A 22,966-nucleotide genomic window follows, 5' to 3' on the forward strand; every position below is an offset into this window, starting at 1 on the left:
CCGGCACCGGAGCCCCCCGGCAGAGCGCACACCGTTCTGTTAGGGTTATGTTTCATTCCAATTCGTACTGAATCAGAGACACTCCTGGAGCCCCTGCATGACTTTCTGCACACATAACACCTTTCTGTGCCTCGGGGTTCAGGCGTTCTTCTCCATTCCTCCCGTTCAAACGCCATACTTTGCCCCCAAAGGATTCTGGGAGATCGTATGCAAATTAGCAGTGTGTCACGGGTCGTTGATTCCCCCGCTCCCGAGGGGCGGGGCACTGGGGGCGGGACCAGCCGCGGGGGGCGGGGGGACGTGAGCGCTGGCGGAGACAAGTGGGCGCTAGGGCCGCGCGGTGGAAGGGCGGGGGCGCCTCCGTGCGGCTGGAAGCGCACAGCCGGCGCAGCCGCTGGCCCGGGCTGCAGACAGCGCCCAGAGCCGCTGTTCCGCGGAGAGCTCGCGCTGGGGGGAGGCAGGGACTGGAGCTGTGGGGCTGAGAGCTTCCTTGGGACCAGCTCTGTGGCTGCAAGAAAGTGATAGCGGTGCCGCAGCAATGAAGTTTCGTGCCTGCGGCAAAGCCCGCAGCTGCAGCAGCCCACCCGCGCCCGGCGCACAGATGGGGGGCGCTTGCCCGGGAGTATGGGCGGAGGCAGAACATCTTATTTGGGGTGCTGAGTAAAACTGAAATTATATTTGTACACACGCACACACCCAGGAGAGTGTGTGGGGGGGGGTTGGGGAGGGGGCAGATCCAGGCTGCCACGGGGAGGGAGTGGGGCAGGGGCTGGGGTGAACGGGTCGTGGGAGGGTCGGAGCCGCGGTGGCTCGTGCAGGGGCGTGGGAGTCTCTGGGCACTGTGCACCCCAATCTGAGACGGGCTCTGCGATGCCATGTGCCTCCTGTGCACTGGCTGCGCTGAGACGCCCGCCGGCCGGGCGACGGGAGGCTCGTGGGGCCACCGGGGCAGAGGCAGCGGGGCGCAGAGCACAGCCCGCAGTGACAGCCCACCTCCACCCCATGCACAGATGGGGGGGCACATGCCCTCGTGCCCACCCCGGGGATGCGCACAGTGGTTGGAGCCCCCTACACCCCCGGACGAGCCACCGGGGTTCCGACACTCCTACCTGGGGCCCTGTTGACCCCAGTCCCTGCCCCACACCCTCCCTCACTGCGGGGGGCTCGATCTGCCCCCCACGACCCTTCCCTCCCCGCTACACACCTACCTGTTGCGCGCTGCAGGGCCGGGCTGAGTCGGCTGTCTGCGCGCGCCCCTCCCCCCCGCTGCAGCTGGCTGGAGCCCGCACCCAGGTGGTCCTCTGCGCTGCCACAACTGCCCCACATTTGGGGGGGCGCTAAGCCCTGTTAGCCCCGGCCTTCTGCCACCTATGCCGGGGAGTGCATGCAGCGGTGCGAGCCACCCTTCCCCTGTCCTCATGTCCCCCTACATGAGCTGCTCCCGGCGCTGTCTGGCACCCAGCCACAGCTGGGCTCCTTCGCTTGGGCACCTCGGGCAGTCGCCCTGCTTGCCACCCCTTGCTACGGCACTGGGTGACACTGAGGACGTGTTGGTCTAAGGACATAGGCAGGCCAGGTTCTTGATGTAGAGATGAGATCTTGAATCCACAGGTGGAAAATACGAAAACAAAAGGTAGAGGAAGGGGATGGCAGGAGACCCAAAGGTAAGTAAGATAGAAACCTTAAGAGTTCTCCAAGAAGCGCCTGCTTATGAAAAAAATAACTAGAAACTAAGAGAAAGCTAACAAAAATAGAAAAAAAAAAGAAAAAAAAGCAGAAAAGAAAAGCGTAGGACTCAGAAGGACATTCACACCAAAACCCAGCCTCTTTCCGGGCGCGACTTGCTCTTCCCCAGCACGACTGACACCGCTGAACTGAGAAGGGCACCTTCCATCCCACACTTGGTGAGGCTCTTCTTAATCTAAAGAAAACCACTTCTGTTTTTGACCCGCAACGCGCAGTCTCCGTGGAGACCGTCAAAAATTGCCAATGCCGACTATATTGCAAGTCGTCACGGCGGGGTATTGGGAAAAGTTTTCAACTAGCAATAATCGCGCCTCGGATTAACCTCATTGGCTACGATACTGCCACTGCGCAAAGCTACCCCTGTATGAGCCGGCCCGGGGCCCCCAAGAGCGGAGGTCTTATCCGGTCACGGTGAGCGCTGAAGACATGAGCCCGCGCCCGACTGGGGCGCGGAGGATTGTGGGACACCGCATACTAATGAAGACAGCCGTGAACCTGCGCCGTGGCGGCCCGGCGGAGGAGGCGCGAGTGCCGGCTCCGCCGCCTGCCGCTTACGACTTCCATGTGTGCGCAGCCGGGCGGGCGAAGCCAGCAAGCACGTGCTCCACACGGGAGCCGGGAGCCGGCGCAGCTCTGTTCCCTGCGCCTGGCGAGCTGCAGACAGAGCTAAATCCCGCCACCCGCTGGCAGCTGGACGAGGCTGAAGCAGAGCTGTCCCAGCCCCAGCACTTCAGACCTACTTTTCCCCCTCTTTTGGGTTTTGCCTGAAACTCAAGCAGACCCACAGAAGCAACAGAAAAGAGCTACAGCAAAACCATTGACCAGAAACTATAGCAAAAAATCCCAAAAGCTTTACTGTAATCTCGCACTAGACCAAAGCAAAACAGAAAAACAAGTGCACCTAACTACTCAACTCCCCAAATTCACTGTTTTTCAAACTCAGGAAAAATACCAGCCTCTATAGAGACCACTAAAAACTACCCACCGTAGCTATATTACAAGCTCGTAGGGCAGAGCACTGAGAAAACTTTTCAACGAGCAACAATCATGCCTCAGTTCATTTTTTTTTTTTTTTTTAGCATTCTACAGAACTGTCTACATCAAACAGATTTAAAAAGGGACCCCATCTGAGGCCTCACAAAAGGAATACAAATATAATTTCAAGCAATTACTTTTTTTTTTTCCTGTTTTTTTTTGCACCGGTCCTAGAAGCACTGCAATACCAGGTCAATGCATGGTGTGGATAGAGCAAACTCTGGTTCTACCAACCAACACCAAAAAGAATCTGCTTAACATAGACCTCCAATAGAGAACATATCAGAAACAATCACCAACCCCAAACCACCACGTTATACAAACTATGTATGATATTAGTCCAAAAAGATTTTTTTTTTATAAAATATACCATTTTATTAGAAAAACAAACATTATCAAACATTAAAGAAGGGGAAACAAACAAAACCCACCTGAGGTATCACAAAGTTAATATAAATTCAAATTTACAACATTTACATAATATTCACATAAGAAATAATACCATTTTCAAGTAGCTGGAAAACACCTTCAGACATAAAGAACCTTTTTTTTTAAAAAAAAACATTTTATTAGGAAAACTGACACTATCAAACACATTAAGAAAAACAACAAAGAAACGAAACCCACCTGAGGTTTCACAAAGTGAATACAAACTCACTTTCACAAAATTTCCTAACATTCACAGAAGAAACAATACCACTTGTGACTTACTGAAAACCCCATTTAGAAATCATTTAACTTGCTTCTTATATAATTCCAAGTTCCCTCACCCACTCTTGGAGCCCCTTATCCATTTTATCAGAGGGGAAAAAAAAAACAGGCACTATTAAACACATTGTGGAACCAGGATCCCACCTGAAACATCACAAAATTAATACAAATACAGTTCAAGTATTACATAATATTCACATATTCAATGTCGCATTCGACCTGCTGAAAATGCCATTCAGGGAACAACTTATCCATTGTTCCGATATAACGAGAGTTCCCCCCTTGATACCAAACCAAACAAAAAAGGGTGAGAAGCCCCCCCCCCCCCCCCCCCCTTGCTGGCAAATATGCTGTCCCTTAAACTATCCTATGCCTACGCGGGGCTGAAACAACCCTCTGAAGTCCAGCCCTTCCCAAGGTGTTGTATCCCCTCCTTGCGTTCTCTGCTTTCCTCTACCGCTATAGAAATACAACTCGTGCACAGCTAATTGCAGACACTCTACCGTTGAAAAGCACGAGCCCTTTAGTGCTAGCAGGGAACGCACTTTCCAAATTGCTACTTTAATACATGTGACAAGCACCCTCGCACCCCATGACCCATCCGTCCCCTCTGTCAAACCATAGAGCACGTTTTCACTCGTGATCCCTGTTGCCCTCCCTGTCTCCTTCAAAAAAAACCCCGCTCTCCCCCACACCTTCTGTGCATAAAAACAACCGCACAAAACATGCACCACGGACTCAGGTTCGTCACAAATTTCTCTTGGGCACTTGGGGGACCGTGAGAGTCCCCATCGATATAGTACTTGTCGCACTGGCAGTGTGTTTCTCACGGTCCTCCATGCCAGCTCCTCGTGCTCCCCTTTCCATTCCTTCCCCACCAACCCTCTCCACACCCTGCTGACTTTGTCCGTGCTCAACTCCCCGACATCAGCCATTCTCTGCTTCCCCCGAGGAACTTAAGGACTTTCCTGGCATCCGCCAGCCCTTCCATCCCTAACCCTGCCAAGCCTTCCATGGCAACAAAGGATCCAAGGCGTGCATAAGGGAGTGACATCCGCCAAGCCCCCGCCCCCTGCCCCCCGCTCCCAAACAGTCCCAGCCTCTGTAGAAGCCTCCCCCGCAGAAAACGCAAAGGTTGGAAACCGGTCCCGCTGCGCCCCTCGCTTCCCTCACGACCATCTTCAGAAAGTGCACATAAACAAAAACCTCTATATTCGGGAGAGCCCATCCCCCCAAGCCCTCTTCCTTATATAACTCTGTCCTGGCCACCTTCTCTGTCTTCCCCCCCCAAAAGAAGAGGCATAATGCCCGCTGGACCCGCCGGGCCTGTAGCCAGGACGGGGGGTACGCCATCGCTGTGTACAAGATCTTTGGCAACAGGCACTGTATGATCACTTGCACCTTTCCCCTTGAGGCTAAATGCCGGGTGCTCCACAACCCCACCGTCTGGTTGACTCTCCCCTCTAACACTTCCCAAGCCCGTTTCCCTTTCCCATGGGTATCCATCCACACTCCCAGGATTTTCAGTTCCTCCCTTCCCACCCTCAATCCAAAGTTCCCCAAATCCCCCCAGTTCCCAACCGCCAGGACTACGCTCTTGTCCGTGTTCACTCTCGCTCCAGATACCTCCCCAAACTCCTTGGCGTGCTTCACCACTCTTTCTAAGGACACCTTGTCCCGCACCACGCATGTCACGTCATCCATGTACAGGAGGACTTTTAATTCCCCGCCCCTCGGCACTCGAACACCGCTGATCTCTCTATCGCTTCTAATTCGTTGTGCCAGCGGCTCAATGGCACAAACAAAGAGCCCCGGTGACAGCGGGCACCCTTGCCTCACCCCCGAATCCACTGCAAAGGCTTCTCCCAGGAAGCCCCTCACCAGCACCCTGCTCGTTGCCCTCCCGTAGAGCGCCCGCAGCCACCCCACAAATTCCCCCGGCATCCCCATCCCTGCCAGAACCCCAAACAGAAACTCGTGCCCGATGCTGTCGTACGCCTTTTGCAGGTCCAGACTCGCCACTATCGTATTCCACTTCCGGTCGGTAATGTACGACAGCGTATCCCGTAGCAGCCAGTGTGTGTGTGTCGTCCGCCGCCCCCCCACCACGCACATTTGTTCCCCGCCCAGCACCTGCGGTAACACCTCCCCCATCCTTGTCGCTAGGATCTTGGAAAATAATTTATAATCAGAATTCAGCAGGGTGATCGGCCTCCAGTTCTTAATGTCTTCCCATCCCCCTTTCTTATAGATCAAGACCACGACTCCATGGGCAAAGCCCTCCCCTACCCGACCCCGATCCATAATTTCCTTAAACAGGGCCAGCAGGTCCCCCTTCACTAAATCCCAAAACTTCCCATAAAATTCCACCGGGATCCCGTCGCCTCCCGGGGTCTTCTTTAAAGGCATTGTCCTCAAGACCCCCAGCATCTCGGTTTCCGTCAATTCCTTTATCAGCCCCTGTCTCCCTTCTTCCCCCACTTTGGCTTCCAAACTCCCCACCAGCCCCTCCAGGTCTTCTCGCCTCCCCGCTTTTCTACGAAACAAATCCCTGTAGAACCTAGTCACCTCCCGCAATACCCCATCCACATCCTCCACCCTCCCTCTGTCGGCCGTGCGGACCACCCCCATCACCCGCTTCTTCCTTCTCACCCGCAAGGCGAAAAACCTGCCCCATTCCTCTCCCTCCTCCACCCACTCCGCCTTGGCCAGGAACATCCGCTCCTGCATCCTGGTCCGGAACCAATTTTTCACTCCCTCCCTCGCCCTTTCCCATTCTCCCTGTACCGCTGCCCCCTTCTTCCGCTCTTCCCACAACCTTTGAACTTCCCCTTGTAAATGCACTAACTCCTTCTTCCTCTGCCACGCCCGTTTCCTCCCCACCGCAGTGAACCACTCCCGCACACGTTGCTTGATTTCTGCCCACCAGTCCCACTGTGTTGGAAAAAGGGGCTGTAAGGATTGCCACTGGCGATACGCTCTTTGAAAGGCAATGCATTCCTGTGGGTCGTCCAGTAAGGACACATTTAATTTCCAGACCCCTCTGCCCTGTTTCAGCCCCTGCCCAATGCCCACTTCCACCCACAGCACGCGGTGGTCCGAGAAGCTGACATCTATCAGTCGCTTGCCACTGATTGCCAGTCCCTCCGACACCAGCACAAAATCGATTCTCGATTGGCCCCGCCCACCAGGATCCACTCTAGTAAAGACTCCTGTCCCTGCCCAAATATCCTGGAGCCCCTCATCTTGAATCCACCCCCGCAACCACTTCCCTGTACTATCCATCCCGACTCCCTCCCCAACCCCTACCCGCCCACCCTCTTCAAGTATACAGTTGAAATCCCCCATCAAGATCCGCGGCCCTCCACCCCCCATACACATCCCCATTTTGCGGAAGAAACACACCCTCTCCGTTCTCTCGGCCGGGGCATAGACGTTGTACAACGTTGCCTCCACGCCCTCCACCTCAACCACTGCCTTTTGGAGTCGCCCTTCTTCCAGGACCTGCTCCCCTTTGATTTTTAAACCCCGCTCCCTCATCAAGAACCCTACTCCTGCCGCTCGATTCTCATTTGAGCCTCCCCACCACGACGGTCCCACCTCCCAGCGCTTCTCCAGATAGCCATAATTTCTCCCCCAGGGGATCCCGCACTCCTGTAGACCCAACACCTGCGCGTCCAGACCTTGTAAGGTGGTATACATTGACTCCCATCTCTGCCTCCCATATACACTTCTTACATTTAAGGATGCTATAGTCAACGCCATCATGGCTATTTTCCAGACAAAAGACTACCTCATTAAACATCCGTTCCGCTACTGGGATCTGAGCTGTCTTCCCCCACTTTCCGCATCCCCGTGGCCCTAGCCAGATGTTCGATCTCAGTCGGGCTGAGATAGCCACAAACGTCCACCCTCCCAGACTCCTCAACCTCTCATCCCTCCACCAGCAGCTCCCCACTCTTCCCCTTGTCTCTTTCCTGTGCAGTCCCTTCTGTCTCCTGGACCGTTCCCCTTTTCTCCTCTATTCTCTTTTTCATAGGTTTAACCCTCCGCTTCTTCTTTCTTTTTACAGGGGAGGGTTCTTTCCCCTTCTCCCCAGACAGGTCCAAGTCCATGGCTGCCGAGTCCGATTCGTGTGCCCCTTCTCCCGCTGCCTCGCTCTGCTCCTCCTCCATGTGTTCCTCTCCTCCCGACTCCAAAAGCTGGTCAGCCGCCTCGATCATGTCGTGTCTCTGCTCCGCTTCCGGTGTTTCCTCCACTAGGAAGGTGTCTACATCCAGGTTGGTGGACTCCGCCTCCTCTGGTTTTTCTTTATCCCTCTCCTCTGCTGCATGTGACTCTCGGGCTTTGTTTGCGTAGGACAGGGGGCACTGGCGCTGCAAGTGCCCCTCACCTCCACAAACAGTACATTTCAGTTCCTCTTTACAGGCTTGTGCCCGGTGCCCCCTGCCGCCACACCTATAGCAAACTGTCAGGCTACAGAAGGCCGCCAGGTGTCCCGCCAAGCCGCACCTGCTACACAGTTTCGGCTGGCCATGATAAGTCACGTATCCGCGGTAGGGCCCTATGGACGCGACAGAGGGCAGGTGTCTAACCCCGCCGGGGTGCCTGGGGTCTTCGTCCAGGATGACTCTGGCTCTCCATGCCCCGGTCCAGATTTGCCACTGATCCAGGACCCGCTGAATATCAAGGATCTTTTCAACCCGCCCCTCCAGCCACCTTCTGACATCTGCATACTCTAGGTCATCTGTATACATTTTTAAATATAAAACTCTCTCCCATGCCTTCTGGCCTGCTTCAAAATGCAGACCCCGTAAGTCCTCCTTGTCTGCTACTGCCGCGTGCCGGGCCCAGAAGGCCGCGTACGCCTCTCGCCTCCAAAAGGTGATATTCCAGTGGCGGAAATTATCAAAAGCCACCACGCAACTTAAATCTTTAGGGTTCACATTCAACTCTTCAAAAAGCACCCTGGTCATAAAGTCTGCTCTCAGCATAGTTGTTTTTCCTTTGACCCCTTCTGGGGTCAAAGTGGCCTTGACCCGCAGCTTCAGCGTTCTTCGGGGGTCTCCTTCTTCCCACAAACAATAGGAAGGTTCCGGGCCCTTCCAGGCAGCTTTACTGCTCTCTGCAGAGCTCCGCCTCCCTTCCGGCAGCGGGACCGCCCCCTCTCTAGAACCTTCTTGCCCAGCAACATTACCACTCTTCCTCTCCGAAGACACCACCTTGCCTCTTCGGCCCACCGTGGACCAGTCCCCAGCCACCTCCGACGCCATGCCGCCAGGAAGCTCACCTGAAACACTCTTCATTGTCGAAGCCAACAGCATCTTAGACGAAACACTTGCCGATCCATGCTCTTCAAGAATCAAGGCTTGTTTCCGCGCCGCCTCCTTCAGCAACCAAGCCTCTTCGTTCTGCTCCACTACCTCCATGGCTCCAGCAAGTCAGCAGACACACCATGCCACAGCTCATGGTATCCCCCCGGCCGGGGGAGCCCACCTACGTGGTCATGCTGCTTCCAGGGAGAGGCTGTAGGGCCTGCCCGGCGTGGGGTAACCGTTGCCACCACCCAGGGTTTGGTTGTTGTCAGCGCTCTGTGCCCCTGGGATACACAGACCTTGTAGTTTTTGTGGATGCTTAGCCCACTGTGAGATTCTGGGTGCTTCTTATAGCCTGAAGTATCCCAAGATAACCTCAGATACCAGAGGAAAATAAAAAGCTTAGCCCAACTTTGCTAGTCAAGCAAAGGGAGCAAAAGGCCTGCTGCTCCCCTCTCCCAGTACCACAGCCAGGCACCCTGTAACTTGATACTTCTATTGATTGGGGGGGAGACAAGGGGAGAGGGAATAGTACAAGGAAGTTAGAAATACACTTTGAGCAAACAAAAGTAATTTGAGCCTTTGCTGATATTTGGATTCAATGATCCTATTAAACGCAATTGCCTATACTTATTTCTAGACCCCTGGCTAGTTTTCAGATCAGTACTTACAGAGAACCATCTAAGCCGGAGCTCGGAGGTGCATTGCTTGTGGCTTTTCAAAATGCCCACCAGGAGAAAGACAGTCCACTCCCCTCCCCCTAGGAATTTTACCTGCCTCGGTCACCTGACTTACCAGCCAGTACCATGAAGAAACCCAGGAAATACCAGGGTCACCTGGTTTGTCCCAAGTGACTGGCAAAGAGAACCACAACCACCCCTTTACACACCACTGGCAGCTCTGAGCACAGAAGGATAGGAAAGGGACCTCCCTCAGCATGCCCACATCTCTGCAGATAGGCAGCTAGGCGAAGACAGAACCAATGGGCCTGATTTCAGCAGGCCCTTGCCTAGCAAGGACCCTGAGCCACACATTTTTTTTCTTCCCAAAATACATTTCTATTTATATAAATAGAGATTTGTACGCTATAAGTTTCCAGTCTTTGAGCACGTACACCATTACAATATCACATGTATAATATACATACCCATGCTCTCACACACCTGTTACAACTCTTGCACCCTCACTCCTGTGCATGCACACCCCTATCCATTTTTCCTTCCCCGTTACAAATACGTTGGCCCACCTCCGCCTCTGTTCCTTTCCTTAGTCTCTAATCTTTAGTCCATGTCACTATCACTGTCACTGTCTCCATCGTCATTATCACTGTCATCATCTCCTTCACTGTCCTCATCGCTCAATCCACTTAGTTCTTCACTGTCCACAACTTCTTTCATGTCATCACTGCTCTCTTCCCCAGGTGGTATCTTTGAACAGTGTGTGCCAGTGGCTCATTAGCTAGATGATCTTTGCTTCACTGTCCTCTCCTACCATCTTTTGATAGTAACCCAAGCCACACAGCAGCTCGGGAACTGGCCACCACACCTCACTCACTTTAGCCACTTATTCCACCTACTTCAGTTGCCAGCAGCAGGCTCTCACCTTGTACCAATACAAGGGCAGCTCCCACTCCAGGGCTGGAGCTCAAGCTTTGTCCCTGTTTCTTGGGATAATGTACCAGCAGGAATGCCTGCCCCCGACCCCTTCCCTTGTCTCCTATTTGGTGCAACTAAAAAAGGGAGATCTCCCAACACCCATAATCCCCCAAGTGCAGAGGTCAATCCCCCTTGAAGTTGCTGTCAAACACAAGTACTTACAAAAAAAAAAAGGGCCTGCAGGGGTACCACAGAGACCAATCCATTCACACTATACTGCACCATGAAAAAACAATAGAGTTTCATAGTTTCATAGACATTAGGGCTGGAAGGGACCTTGGGAGATCATCGAGTCCAGCCCCCTGCCCAAAGGGCAGGAAGTCAGCTGGGGTCATAGGATCCCAGTAAGATAAGCATCCAATTTACTCTTGAAGGTGTAAATCACACATAATTCCCCAGATCTACAAGCCCAGAGAAGAAGAGCAAAGAAGCAAGGTGGGATACATCTAACACTAACCCCAAACACACACAGAACACAAGAAGTAATAAAAAAAAAAAAGAAAACAGGAAGCTCTGCTGCTCTTCAGCTACAGGAAAGACATCAGCCTCAGAAGAGACTGCCAAAAATTGCCCACCAACTCCTCTGTTTCAAGCCCTCAGGGCAGGGTATTGGGAAAAGTTTTTGACTAGCAATGATCACATCTCGGTTTGGATGTACACAAATATATGTAACACACAAAAAATGTACAACTCATTTTGTATTCCAAAGGTGTCCTAGTTTTATGTTGCAGGGTATCATGTTTCTCCTGCAAAGTGGTCATTGCCACACAAGACACTGACCGCACAGCTACTCGTTACATTACTCTGCAGTAACTGGAGTTACGGAGCAGTAGTATTGCTGCATCACTTTTTCATGACACTGACTGCGCAGTAGTCATGGGCTCCTGCACAATCAGCATCTCATGTAGAGGTGTCCACTGTGCTGCTGTTTATATTGATGTTCTTTATTCTTGCTGTGGATCCGGCCTTCTCTCCTGTAGTTTGGTGATTTGAGGAGAAATGTGCTGTTTGCACATAGGCAGATAAGTCCCCTTTTGTTTAGGACACATCCTGCTGTGTACTGCAAACAAGAAACTGGTTTTGTCATGGAAGCAGGGGAGATCAGACCGCTACCTTAATTGGCTAGACTGAGCAGCCTTCTTTTAAGATTAGTTAAGAAAGGGGCAGGGAGGAGGGCAAAATCAGGGCTAGGACTAAGGGACACTGTGACTGGGTTAGGGAAAGGACTCTGGATGGGTGCATGGGAGTGTGGATCCAAGGGTGCAAAACTACATATATATATATACACATACATACATACATACATATATATATATATATACATATATGTGACAGGCTTGTCAGCAGCACGACAAGGTCTAAAGTAATTGGTGGGAACATCCCTTCCCCACTAATCAGGCAATGGCAGGGAAAAGGTTTGTCCCACACTGTTCTGGGGTGAGGTGAAAAAACTGGACCAGAGAGAGAACTTGCTCTCTCCTGATTGTTCTGTTTACTAGCCGGGGCGGAGCCCCGGTAGAGATAAAAAGGCAGCACACCAGGTTTCCAGGGTTCGACAGGGGATGGAGAGGCCAGGGCCATGAAGAGCTGGTAAGAGCTGACCGGTGAGGTGGAGTGGTTGCCCCAGAACAGCCTCTGAAGCCACAAGTGGTGCTCAGCACACAGAGCGATGCATGGAGGGTGCTGGCTGGGAATGAAGCCTTGGAGCCATGGGTGGAAGCTCAGCTCGGTGCACAGGGTGGTGTGCAGAGGGTTCTGGCTTGGCTCGGTGCACAGGGCGCTGAATGGAGAGTACTGGCCAAGACTCAAACCTTGGAGCTGTGGATAGTGGCTTGGCTCAGTGCACAGGTGGTACTTGGAAGGTCCTGGCAGGGGACTGAAGCCCTGGAAGCTGCAGGTGGCTGCCTGGGCTTCTGACCCCCTTGGCAAGGCATTCGCTTGGTGCACAGGAGGTGCCTGGAGGGTCCAGGAGGGGATCCTCAGCCCCAACTCCAGGCAGAAGGCAAGTGCCCCCAGGAGGGACTGGGATCCTTGGCCCACATTAGGCAGTCAGGGTTCCCAGTGCTGGGGCAGATGGCAGAGGCTCCTCGGAGTCAAAGGGACCCCAGGGGCCTCACGTGGGAGGGCTCCTGAGTGGCTTGGCCCCTTGCCCCCCATCTTGGGAGGACCTTCAGGGTCCTGGGGAATCCAGGACAGCCTTCTTGCTTCCCCCCTCCCCCATGAAGGGGGGTGAGTAGTTGGGAGGAGGGAATGCCCCCTCAGAAGGAGTGTTCCTTTTCTTCCCCCCTCCCCTCTCCTTTGGTGACCTCTGGTTGAGGTGATTGAGCAGGGCAAAGGGGCAGCTGAGGGCCCAGGGCTCCCATGGTGCTAGGGCTCTCCATCCTTCCTCTCCCCCCAGGGGTTTGTGAACCCTGCATCTTGCATTTGTGAACCCTGTAAATTAAATTTTATTTTATATATATATATATATATATATATATATAAAACTGTCCTGTGGCTGCTATGGCTCACCTGATAGCCCAACAAACACATCATTGCCATTATATCATACACAATGCTGTCATAATAGCTGTACTGAGCACCTGTGCTCCCATGTGTCTGCACAACTGTCCCATGTGTCCATCACCATCACCCTTGCCCATCACAGACATGCAACCTTTCCCTACACCCTAAGCCTAATCTGTCCCCCTTTTCCATTTCCCCTCTCCCTTGTCTATTTCTTTCCCAGTTTTTTCAGTTATCACTGTCATCGCCGCTTTCTTCTCTCTTGTCATCTCTGCCACCTTCAGCATCATCATTATCACTGTTGTCACTCTCTTTAGGGGGGCCATCCCTAAACAGTCTGTGCCAGCCCATCCTTTTCCATGGATGAATTGGAAGATGGATGATCCCCACCATCTCCATCATCCCCACCATCACCATCATCTCCTCGATGCTTTCCACCATTTTCTTGTAGTATCCTTGCATCTTGTTCAGTTCTGCTTTGACACAGGCATCTATTGAGAGGTCTGTGCATCTGTATACAGGCAGAGTTTTGGCCTTCCACAAGGTATTTCTAAAGCAGGAAATTATTTGGTCAAAGTGGGCTGTCAGGTTCCCCTTCTGCTTGGGCAAGTGCCCAAACAGTGCCACTTCTCTGGTCCAGGTTGTGATTTCTGTCACTTTTTTTTTTTTTTTGCAAAAATATTTATTTCTATATTGTGGCAGGGTACCTTTGGTGCCTGCCACTTTAAGGTTTGAAAGCAGGAACAGGGTAGCCTGCAGGTGTGGGCTAGCCCTAATGAGGCAGTCATATGACTGCAAAAGAGCCCTGGGATAAGAGGAGAGAGCTGAGCTGCCTGCATTTTAGATCCAGGCTCTCAGCTGGCAGCTGGAATAACACCTGGCTCAACTTCTGCTTGTAACATCTTGGAGGTAAGGGCAGGATCTATGGGGATGGCAAGAGGCTCCTGGTCCTGGGTATGACTTGAAACTGCACTCTGCTGGGGAAGAATGGCTTGGTGGGACTGCCTGTGGTAGAGCAGTTCCCCAGAAATGCCAGGCCAGTTGCCTCCCCAGTGAAAGGAGGATAGGGGTTCCTTATAACCCCAGCCCCCACTACTCAGTGGGTAACTAGGAGTGGGAACAGACAGTGGGGGGAGGAGGGACAGGCACACCTAGAGATAGGCATGTGAGCCCCACAGGGGTGTAAGACCCCAGAGGCCCCAGAGAGGGGGAGAGGAAGAGAGTGGCCCCCACCGAGTGGGACAGAAGTTGTGTGTGGCTTGTACGGTGGCACCTGAAGGACTGGGTGTTGGTAGGTACAGAGTAGGGTTTCATGGGGTGACCTGAAGGGCTGTACTGGGGGTGTGCTGGGTAGGGTTGTAGGGGCAGCCTGAAGGGCAGTACATGGGCCAACCCCAACACGAGTGAAAACAGGAGCAAGTTGCCCAGTGAAGGACTACAGGCTGAGCTCCACCCAGGGCAGGGCATAAGGTCGGTGCCTTGTAGAGTAAGGAAGCTTGAGCAACCCAAAGGTGCTGCCTGTGCACTGACCAGCATGAGAGTAGGTAATCCTGATGGCCCAGGGGGTCACTCAAGAGGAGCAGGGCAGATTGAGAGTGGCCCAGGCTCTGTGAGAGGGGGTGGATTGAATGAGACCTTGTCAGAGGGGACAGAGTGTGTGAGTAGAATGGGAGAGGCCCAGCTGGGGCAAAGCCAGACCAGCCTCGGGCCAGAGTTATGATCTATCTATGATGCCATCTGCAAGACATGGAACATGGTGTAGGGGTGGTACAGAACCAGTACAATGCCCCCTGGCATCAGGGCATTAAAATGGGCTGCCTCCTACATTTTATACCAGTTCTCAAACAGCAAGTTGTGGCAGGTGAGATTGAGCAGGCTGCCCCACATAGACAGGTGAGTGGGCCGATGTTGAGACCCAGCCTTAACTGGCCCCCTGTCAGATCAAAACATACTTTGACAGTTAAAGTCTTGTAGTCCCCTTACACAGTTTGCACCATACAAATATCACCATTCCAGTGCTATCACTCATTGTTCTTTCACAGGGTTTGCCTCTGAAAAGATCTATGCCAGTCCTCTCTCCACCATATGAGGTCTGCCATTTCTTCCCTGTCGTCCTCTTCTGTCTTTCTGTAGCACCAGTACACTTTATTCAGCCCCATTTTGATTCAGTCCCAGACTGTGGCATACACATGTCTGTTTATGAGCAGGTTTCTGGCTTTCCACAGAGCATATCTGAAGCAGGAGATGAATTGCTTGAAGAGAGCTGCTGGGGCCCCGAGTTGTTTGGTTAAGTGCCCATAGAGGGTCACTTCTCTGGTCAGGGTTCTGAAAGCTGTCACCACCAGGAGAAGTGCCTGGATTTTCTCCCACACCTCTCTGGCATATGGGCAGTCCCAGAAGAAGTGGTCAATTGTTTCTGCCTGCCAGCAGCAGGTCTGTCTCGAGCAGTTCTATGGGCCTCTCTGCCCTGCACTGTTTTTCCATGCCCGTATGGGGAGTGCCTGGTGGGCTGCCTGCCAACTTACATCTCTGTGCTCCTTCTTCAGGTCCTTGTGGAAGATTTATTCCCACACAGCCTGGCAGCTGTCACCAGGTAGAAAGTCCACAGGTGATATGATGTCTCTTGCCCTTACCACCTCCTGTATCTTGCAGTGGCTCACTAGGATTGCTAGGGTAGCATTGTGCAGCTTGTATTTCTCCTAGATCTGTGTCATCATCTTGAGTACAAGCACTTTCCTCCATACTCCTTTGACAAAAGGACAGTACCACAGGAGATGGTCAATTGTCTCTGCTTTCCATGGGCAGGTTTTCCTGGGGAAGTATGGTTTATTTCTCTGCCCCTCTATGTAGTGCTGTGCTCATGCCTCTTGACACTGCTCCAAAGTTTCATAGTTTCATAGTTGGTAGGGTCGGAAGGGACCTGAGCAGATCATCAAGTCCAACCCCCTGCCATGGCAGGAAAGAGTACTGGGGTCAAACAACCCCAGCAAGGTGTCTAGTCTCCTTTTGAAGACCCCCAGGGTAGGAGCAAGCACCACTTCCTTTGGAAGTTGGTTCCAGATCCTATCCGCCCTGACTGTGAAGTAGCGCCTCCTGATGTCTAGCTTGAATCTACTCTCAGTCAACTTATGGTCGTTATTCCTTGTTACTCCCAGCAGTGCTCGGGGGAACAGGAACTCTCTCAATGCCTGCTTGGTCCCCCTTGGGAAGTTTATAGATGGCCACCAGATCCCCTCTCAGCCTTCTCTTGTGGAGGCTGAATAAGTTCAGGTCCCGTAGCCTCTCTTCGTAGGGTCTGCCCTGCTGCCCCCTGATCATGTGAGTGGCCTCCTCTGGACCCTCTCCATGTTGTCCACATCCCTCTTGAAGTGCGGCTCCCAGAACCGGATGCAGTACTCCAACAGCAGCCTGACCAGTGCTGCATAGAGGGGGAGGATCACCTCCATGGACCTGCTTGTGATGCATCTGTGGATGCATGACAAGGTGTGGTTAGCCTTCCTGACCACGTCCTGACATCGGCGGCCTATGTTCATCTTGGAATCAATAGTGACTCCAAGATCCTTTTCTGCCTCTGTGCTGACGAGAAGGGAGTTCCCCAGCCTGTAGGTATGCTGCTGGTTCTTCCTCCTGAGGTGCAGCACCTTTCACTTGTCAGTATTGAAACCCATCCTATTCTCATCCACTCACCCATATAACCTGTCCAGATCTAGTTGTAGCCTGTCCCTCCCTTGTAGTGTGCCCACTTCTCCCCACATCTTAGTGTCATCTGCGAATTTGAACAAGGTGCTTTTCACCCCCTTGTCCACATCACTGATAAAGATGTTGAACAGTGCAGGCCCGAGGACCGAGCCCTGGGAAACCCCACTGCCTACATTCCTCTAGATCGAAAATGACCCATCCAACCACCACTCTGGGTGCAGCCCTCCAGCCAATTTGTCACCCATCTGACTATAAGCATCGACACCACAGTCGCCTAATTTCTTAATGAAAATGAGGTGAGAGACAGCGTCAAAGGCCTTCCGAAAGTCCAGAAAGACTATGTCCACCGAGACACCTGCGTCCAAAGGATTTTGTGACCTGGTCATAGAAGGCCACCAGGTTGGTCTGAAAGGACCTGCCTCAAATGAACCCATGTTGGTTGCCCCTAAGCATAATCCCCCCTGCTGGTCCCTCACAGATGTGCTCCTGGACAATTTTCTCAAAGAGCTTTCCCAGGACCAAGGTAAGACTAATGGGCCTATAGTTTCCTAGGTCCTCCTTCCTCCCTTTTTTGAAAATAAGGACCACATCAGCCCTTTTCCAGTCCTCTGGCACCTTGCCAGAGCACCACAAGTGCTTGTAAAGCTGTGCCAGGGGTCCCACAATGACCTCTGCCAATTTCCTCAGCACTCTGGGGTAGAGATGGCCAGGACTTGCTGACTTGAACACGTCTAGTCCCACCAGAAGTTTCCTGACTGGGTCCTCACTGACCCTGGGCCTGGCTGCGCCTCCTCTGGGTCTGCCCGGTATCCCAGTGGGGGGGATGTCCCGGTCCCTGCTCAGAAAAATGGAGGCAAAGAATTTGTTAAAGAGGTTAGCTTTGTTGTCTGGTGTGACCACCAGATCGCCAAGCGTGTCCTGGAGAGGCCTCACATTACCCGGTACCTTCTTTTTACGCCCTATGTATTTAAAAAAGGACTTCTTGTTATCTTGGATCCGGGTCGCTAGTCCCAGTTCCATTTCTGCCTTAGCCTTCCTAACAGCCCCCCTACAATCTCAAGCAATGGAGGTATAATCCTGCCTGGTGATGGCCCCTCCCTTTCATTGGGTGTACACCTCTTTTTTAGCTTTGAGACATTCCTGGATGCCTTTGGTGAGCCAATGGGGGCTTTTGAACACTCTTGCCTCCTTTGATCCACATTGGGACTGTCAACCTTTGGGCTTGGAGGATCATCTCTTTAAGGAAGGACCACTCTCGTTGGACTCCCAACTCCCCTCCCGTCCAGGACCTCAGCGCCTCCCCAATTATTCTCCTTATCTCATTGAAATCCGCCCTCCTGAAGGCCAGGGCTGCTGCCTTGCTGCAGGCCTTTGACACCCTGCACTGGATGGTGAATTCCAGCAGGCGATGATTGCTGTCGCCCAGGTGGTCGAGCACCCGCATTCCTCTCACCAGGTCATCGCCCCTGGCCAGGACCAGGTCCAACAAGGGACTGTGCACCTTCTGGTTAGACTGAGGTCCTGTAACTCAGCTAGGAACATACGTGAGCAGTCAGAACTGGCTGACTGCTCCTCCCAGCAGATGTCCAGATAGTTTAGGTCACCCATGATGACTATGTCCCTTGACTTAACTGCCTCCGCAAGTTGACCTGAGAATTCCCGGTCCAGCTCTTCCCCCGGTTGGGTGATCTGTAGTAGACACCCACCGTTAAGTCCCTTTTGTTAAGTTACTAGTGTCCAGACTCTTAGACACACTGTCTGCCCACCTGGAGCTCTGAACAGCAGCAAAAGCCATCTCCTTCTGGCCACTTAGAGCCTCAAAGACAGGCTCCTAGGCAAAGACATCCTGAAAGGGTGTGGATCCAAATGGTCCTTCCCGAATGGGAGCCCCAGGCCACACCCGAGCTCAGAAACCATCCATGACATCCACTGCCACTCCAGCCACTTTGACCACCAACACAATGCTCCTGGCTTGCAGAAAGGCATGGTAACTCCCATTTCAGTGTAGGGGCTAATGTTTTTCTTCCACATCCTGGGGAACCACCCTAACAGATGCACCTACCCCCGCCCAGCTCCTTCCCTCATCTCACCCTGCCTGCAAGCACAAGTATGCCACCACCCAACAAAGCTGTTCCTCTGTATGCAAAGGCCAGTCCCCCTTGAGACTACTGACAAACACAAGAACATATGGAAGAAGGGTCTGCAAGAGTACCACATAGACCAGTGGTCACAAAACAGTGTGGTGTGGGTCCACTGGTATATCTTGGAGCCTCTTGGAGTTGATCCAAGGCTGGGGTGGGGGGCTGAGTGCTTGCATACATGCACATGCATGCCCCAGCCCAGCCGGTCAGTCTGTGGGGGAGGGAAGGGACAGGGGCTAGACTGAGGCCCCCAGAGTGAGGGACAGTGCCACAGAGCAGGGGATATGTTGAGTGGGGCCCCGGCCAGGTGGGACTTACTTGCTGGGGAGGTGCACCCCCAATTAATTTTTTCTCCCTCTGCCTTGATCTGCCCCCCTTTTCCCTCCCCACAGACTTACCTGCTGGGTTGGGGAAGGAGAGGGGGTAGCAGCAGCATATGGTAGATCTTGGGTTACTTTTAAATGACAAAGGTGATCTTTTACTTAAAAAGCTGAGAGACCATTGACATAATCTAATGTACCCACACTACACTGAGCCAAGAAGAATCAGACACACAGGCTCACCCAGACTACAAAATTATGAGAAAAAGAACAAAAATACAGAACTAAAGAGATTTAAAGCATAGCACAAAAATAAAACCCTAAAATGCATTCAACACAAAGAAGAGCACGTGAGGTCTACTGCCTGCCCGGAGCGAAGATTCAGGATGTGAAGGGGATGCTCCAGTCCATCATCCAGCCCACCGATTATTACCCCATGGTCCTTGTCCATGTGGGTACTAACGATGCGGCCAGGAGAGCCCCTGATCGCCTGATGGAGGACTACCATGCTCTGGGAGGCGTGCTGAGGGAGATGGGCGCACAGGCAGTCTTCTCTTCCATCCTGCCAGTGAGCGGTCGAGGCAGACGTCACGAGATGTGCATAGCGGAGACCAACTGGAGGCTACAGGAATGGTGCTTCGAGGCGGGCTTTGGCTTCCTCAGCCATGACCGGCACATCGTGATGAGAGACATGCTGGGATGGGATGGGCTCCACCTTTCCCCTAAAGGTAAGCGTGTGTTCTCTTCCAGGTTGGTGAACCTCCTTCGGCGGGCTTTAAACTAGGCTCGTCGGGGGAGGGGGAAGATGAGGGCGGAGGAGACGATGAACTACCAGGCCCAGCAACAGCCAGCGAGCCCAGACCAATGGTCAAAAGGGAGAAACAGGTAAGTGATGGGGGACGGGGCATTGCTGAGACTAGGGGGTCAGTGGGCACAACCGTTGGAGGCCTCAAATGCCTCTACACGAATGTTCGAAGTATGGGGAAGAAGCAGGAGGAACCAGCCCTGACATAGTAGGGATCACAGAAACGTGGTGGGACTCATCGCATGACTGGGCGGTGAGTGTCAAGGGCTATAGGCTATACAGGAGGGACAGGATAGGAAGGAAAGGTGGAGGAGTAGCACTCTACATCAAGGAGGAATATACTTCCTCGTTAATTAGCAAGGGGGTAGAGGGGGGGCACTCTGAGGTGCTCTGGGTTAGAGTAAAAGGCAGTCCAGGGGAGAGAGACTTAACGGTGGGAGTCTACTATAGACCTCCCAACCAGGGAGAAGAGCTCGACCAGGAATTCTTAGGTCAGCTCACAGAGGCAGTGAGGGCTAAGGATGTGGTCATCATGGGGGACCTGAACTTCCCAGATATCTGCTGGGAGGAGCAGTCAGCCAAGTCTGATCGCTCACGTCGGTTCTTAGCCAGAGTGCAGGACCTCCATCTAACCCAGGAGGTGCACAGTCCCACCAGGGGAGACGCCTTGTTGGACCTGGTGCTGGCCACGGGTGATGACCTGGTGAGGGGGCTGCGGGTGATGGGCCACCTGGGAGACAGTGATCATCGCTTGCTGGAATTCACCATCCAGCGTAAGGTGGCAAAGGGCTGCAGCAAGGCAACAGCCCTAGACTTTAGGAGGGCTGACTTCAACAAGCTAAGGAGGATCGTTGGGGAAGCACTGAGGACCCAGAGGGGAAGGGAATCAGATGTCGAAGGTGAGTGGTTGCTCCTTAAGGAGACGATCCTCCATGCCCAAAGGGAGGTAATCCCAACAAGGGTCAAAGGGAGCAGGAGGGCACATAAACCCCCATGGCTCACTAAGAGCATCCGGGAATGTCTCCTTGCTAAAAGGGAGGCATACATCCAATGGAGAGATGGGGTCATCACCAAGAAGGACTATGTTACAGTCGCCCGAGGATGTAGGGGGGCAGTCAGGAGGGCCAAGGCAGAGATGGAGATAGGACTAGCTTCCCGGATTAAGGACAATAAGAAGTCCTTCTTCAAATACATAGGGGGTAAAAAGAGGGTCCCGGGTAATGTGGGGCCCCTGCAGGACACGATGGGCAACTTAGTCATCACGCCAGATGATAAAGCTAACATATTTAACGATTTCTTTGCCTCTGTCTTCCTAAGTAGGGACCAGTTCAGCCACCTCCCTGCTGGGCCCCCCTCGGGCCCCGGGAGAGACACGCCTGGGCCAGGGGTTAGCGAGGAGTTAGTTAGGGTACTTCTGGAGAGGCTGGACGTGTTCAAGTCCGCTGGTCCGGACGATCTTCACCCTAGGGTTCTACAGGAACTGGCCGAGGTCATTGCGGGACCCCTGGCGCAGCTCTATGAGCACTCGTGGTGCTCTGGCGAGGTGCCAGAGGACTGGAAGAGGGCCAATGTGGTCCCTATCTTCAAAAAGGGAAAAAAAGAGGACCCGGGAAATTACAGGCCAGTTAGTCTGACCTCAATCCCGGGTAAGCTCTTTGAAAAAATTATCCTGGCACACATCCAGGAGGGCCTTGCGGGGAAATGCATGCTCAGGGGCAACCAACATGGGTTCATCAGTGGCAGGTCTTGTCAGACCAACCTGGTGGCCTTTTACGATCAGGTCACCAAATCATTAGACGCAGGGGTTGCTGTGGATGTAGTCTTTCTGGACTTCCGGAAGGCTTTCGACACTGTCTCTCACCCTGTCCTCATCAAAAAGCTGGGAGACTGTGGTGTCGATGCCCACACGGTCAAATGGGTCGCCAACTGGTTGGAGGGCCGCACCCAGAGGGTGGTAGTGGACGGGTTCTTCTCGACCTGGAAGGACGTGGGCAGTGGGGTTCCACAGGGCTCGGTCCTCGGGCCCGCACTGTTCAACATCTTCATCAGTGACTTGGATGAGGGGGTAGAAAGCACCCTGTTCAAATTTGCTGATGACACTAAGATGTGGGGGGATGTGGGTGCACTAGAAGGGTGCAATAGGCTACAAGCTGACCTTGACAGGTTGCAACGGTGGGCGGATGAGAATAGGATGGGGTTTAACACTGATAAGTGCAAGGTGTTGCACATGGGGAGGAAGAACCGGCACCACACTTACAGGTTGGGGAACTCCCCTCTTGCCAGCACGGAGACGGAAAAGGATCTTGGAGTCGTCATTGACTCCACGATGAACATGGGCCGGCAGTGTGGGGAGGCAGTCAAGAAGGCCAACCGTACCCTGTCATGCATCCACAGATGCATCTCGAGCAGGTCCAGGGAGGTGATCCTCCCCCTCTATGCGGCACTGGTCAGGCCGCAGCTGGAGTACTGCGTCCAGTTCTGGGCGCCACACTTCAAGAGGGACGTGGACGATATGGAAAGAGTCCAGAGGAGGGCCACTCGTATGATCAGGGGTCAGCAGGGCAGGCCTTATGAGGAGAGGCTGCGGGACCTGAACCTGTTTAGCCTCCACAAGCGAAGGTTAAGGGGGGACCTTGTGGCCTGCTACAAACTGGTCAGGGGGGATCAGCAGGTATTGGGGGAGTCCCTGTTCCCCCGTGCGCTGCCAGGAGCGACCAGGAATAACAGTCACAAGCTGGCGGAGGGTAAGTTTAGATTAGATATTAGGAGGCGCTACTTCACAGTCAGGGCAGCTAGGGCCTGGAACCAGCTTCCAGGGGAAGTGGTGCAGGCTCCTAGCCTGGGGATTTTTAAAGGGAAGTTAGATGAGCACCTTGCCGGGGTCATCTGACCCCGGTGCTCTTTCCTGCCAAGGCAGGGGGTCAGACTAGATGATCTACCTAGGTCCCTTCCAACTCTAGCTATTATGAAACTATGAAGAGGCCCAGGAGAATGAGTCTGCTGTTCTATTCTTCAGCCACAGGAAGGATATCAG

At 53.1% G+C, this 22,966-nt stretch overlaps 1 protein-coding gene and 1 non-coding gene across 2 annotated transcripts; both read right to left on the reverse strand.

Annotated features, from left to right (window-relative positions):
- Nucleotides 1-1,961: 1,961 nt before the first annotated feature.
- LOC149857595 (U4 spliceosomal RNA) lies at nt 1,962-2,102 on the reverse strand. The gene has a single exon (XR_016444356.1). It is a non-coding gene; the product is annotated as a U4 spliceosomal RNA (small nuclear RNA).
- A 5,315-nt stretch (nt 2,103-7,417) lies between these two features.
- LOC149857596 (zinc finger CCHC domain-containing protein 3-like) lies at nt 7,418-11,129 on the reverse strand. Its single transcript, XM_090063349.1, has one exon. The coding sequence runs from the start codon at nt 8,919-8,921 to the stop codon at nt 7,425-7,427; it is 1,497 nt and encodes a 498-aa protein (XP_089919475.1). The 5' UTR covers nt 8,922-11,129; the 3' UTR covers nt 7,418-7,424.
- Between the last annotated feature and the right edge of the window lie 11,837 nt (nt 11,130-22,966).

Source organism: Crocodylus siamensis, chromosome 9 (genome assembly GCF_052110815.1).
Source record: "Crocodylus siamensis isolate JL-2025a chromosome 9, ASM5211081v1, whole genome shotgun sequence".
In the NCBI taxonomy this organism is placed as follows: Eukaryota; Metazoa; Chordata; order Crocodylia; family Crocodylidae; genus Crocodylus; species Crocodylus siamensis.

What these genes read in the sequence shown, in the direction of transcription:
- LOC149857596 (XM_090063349.1), bottom strand. Translation starts at nt 8,921, where the DNA reads ATGGAGGTAGTGGAGCAGAACGAAGAGGCTTGGTTGCTGAAGGAGGCG.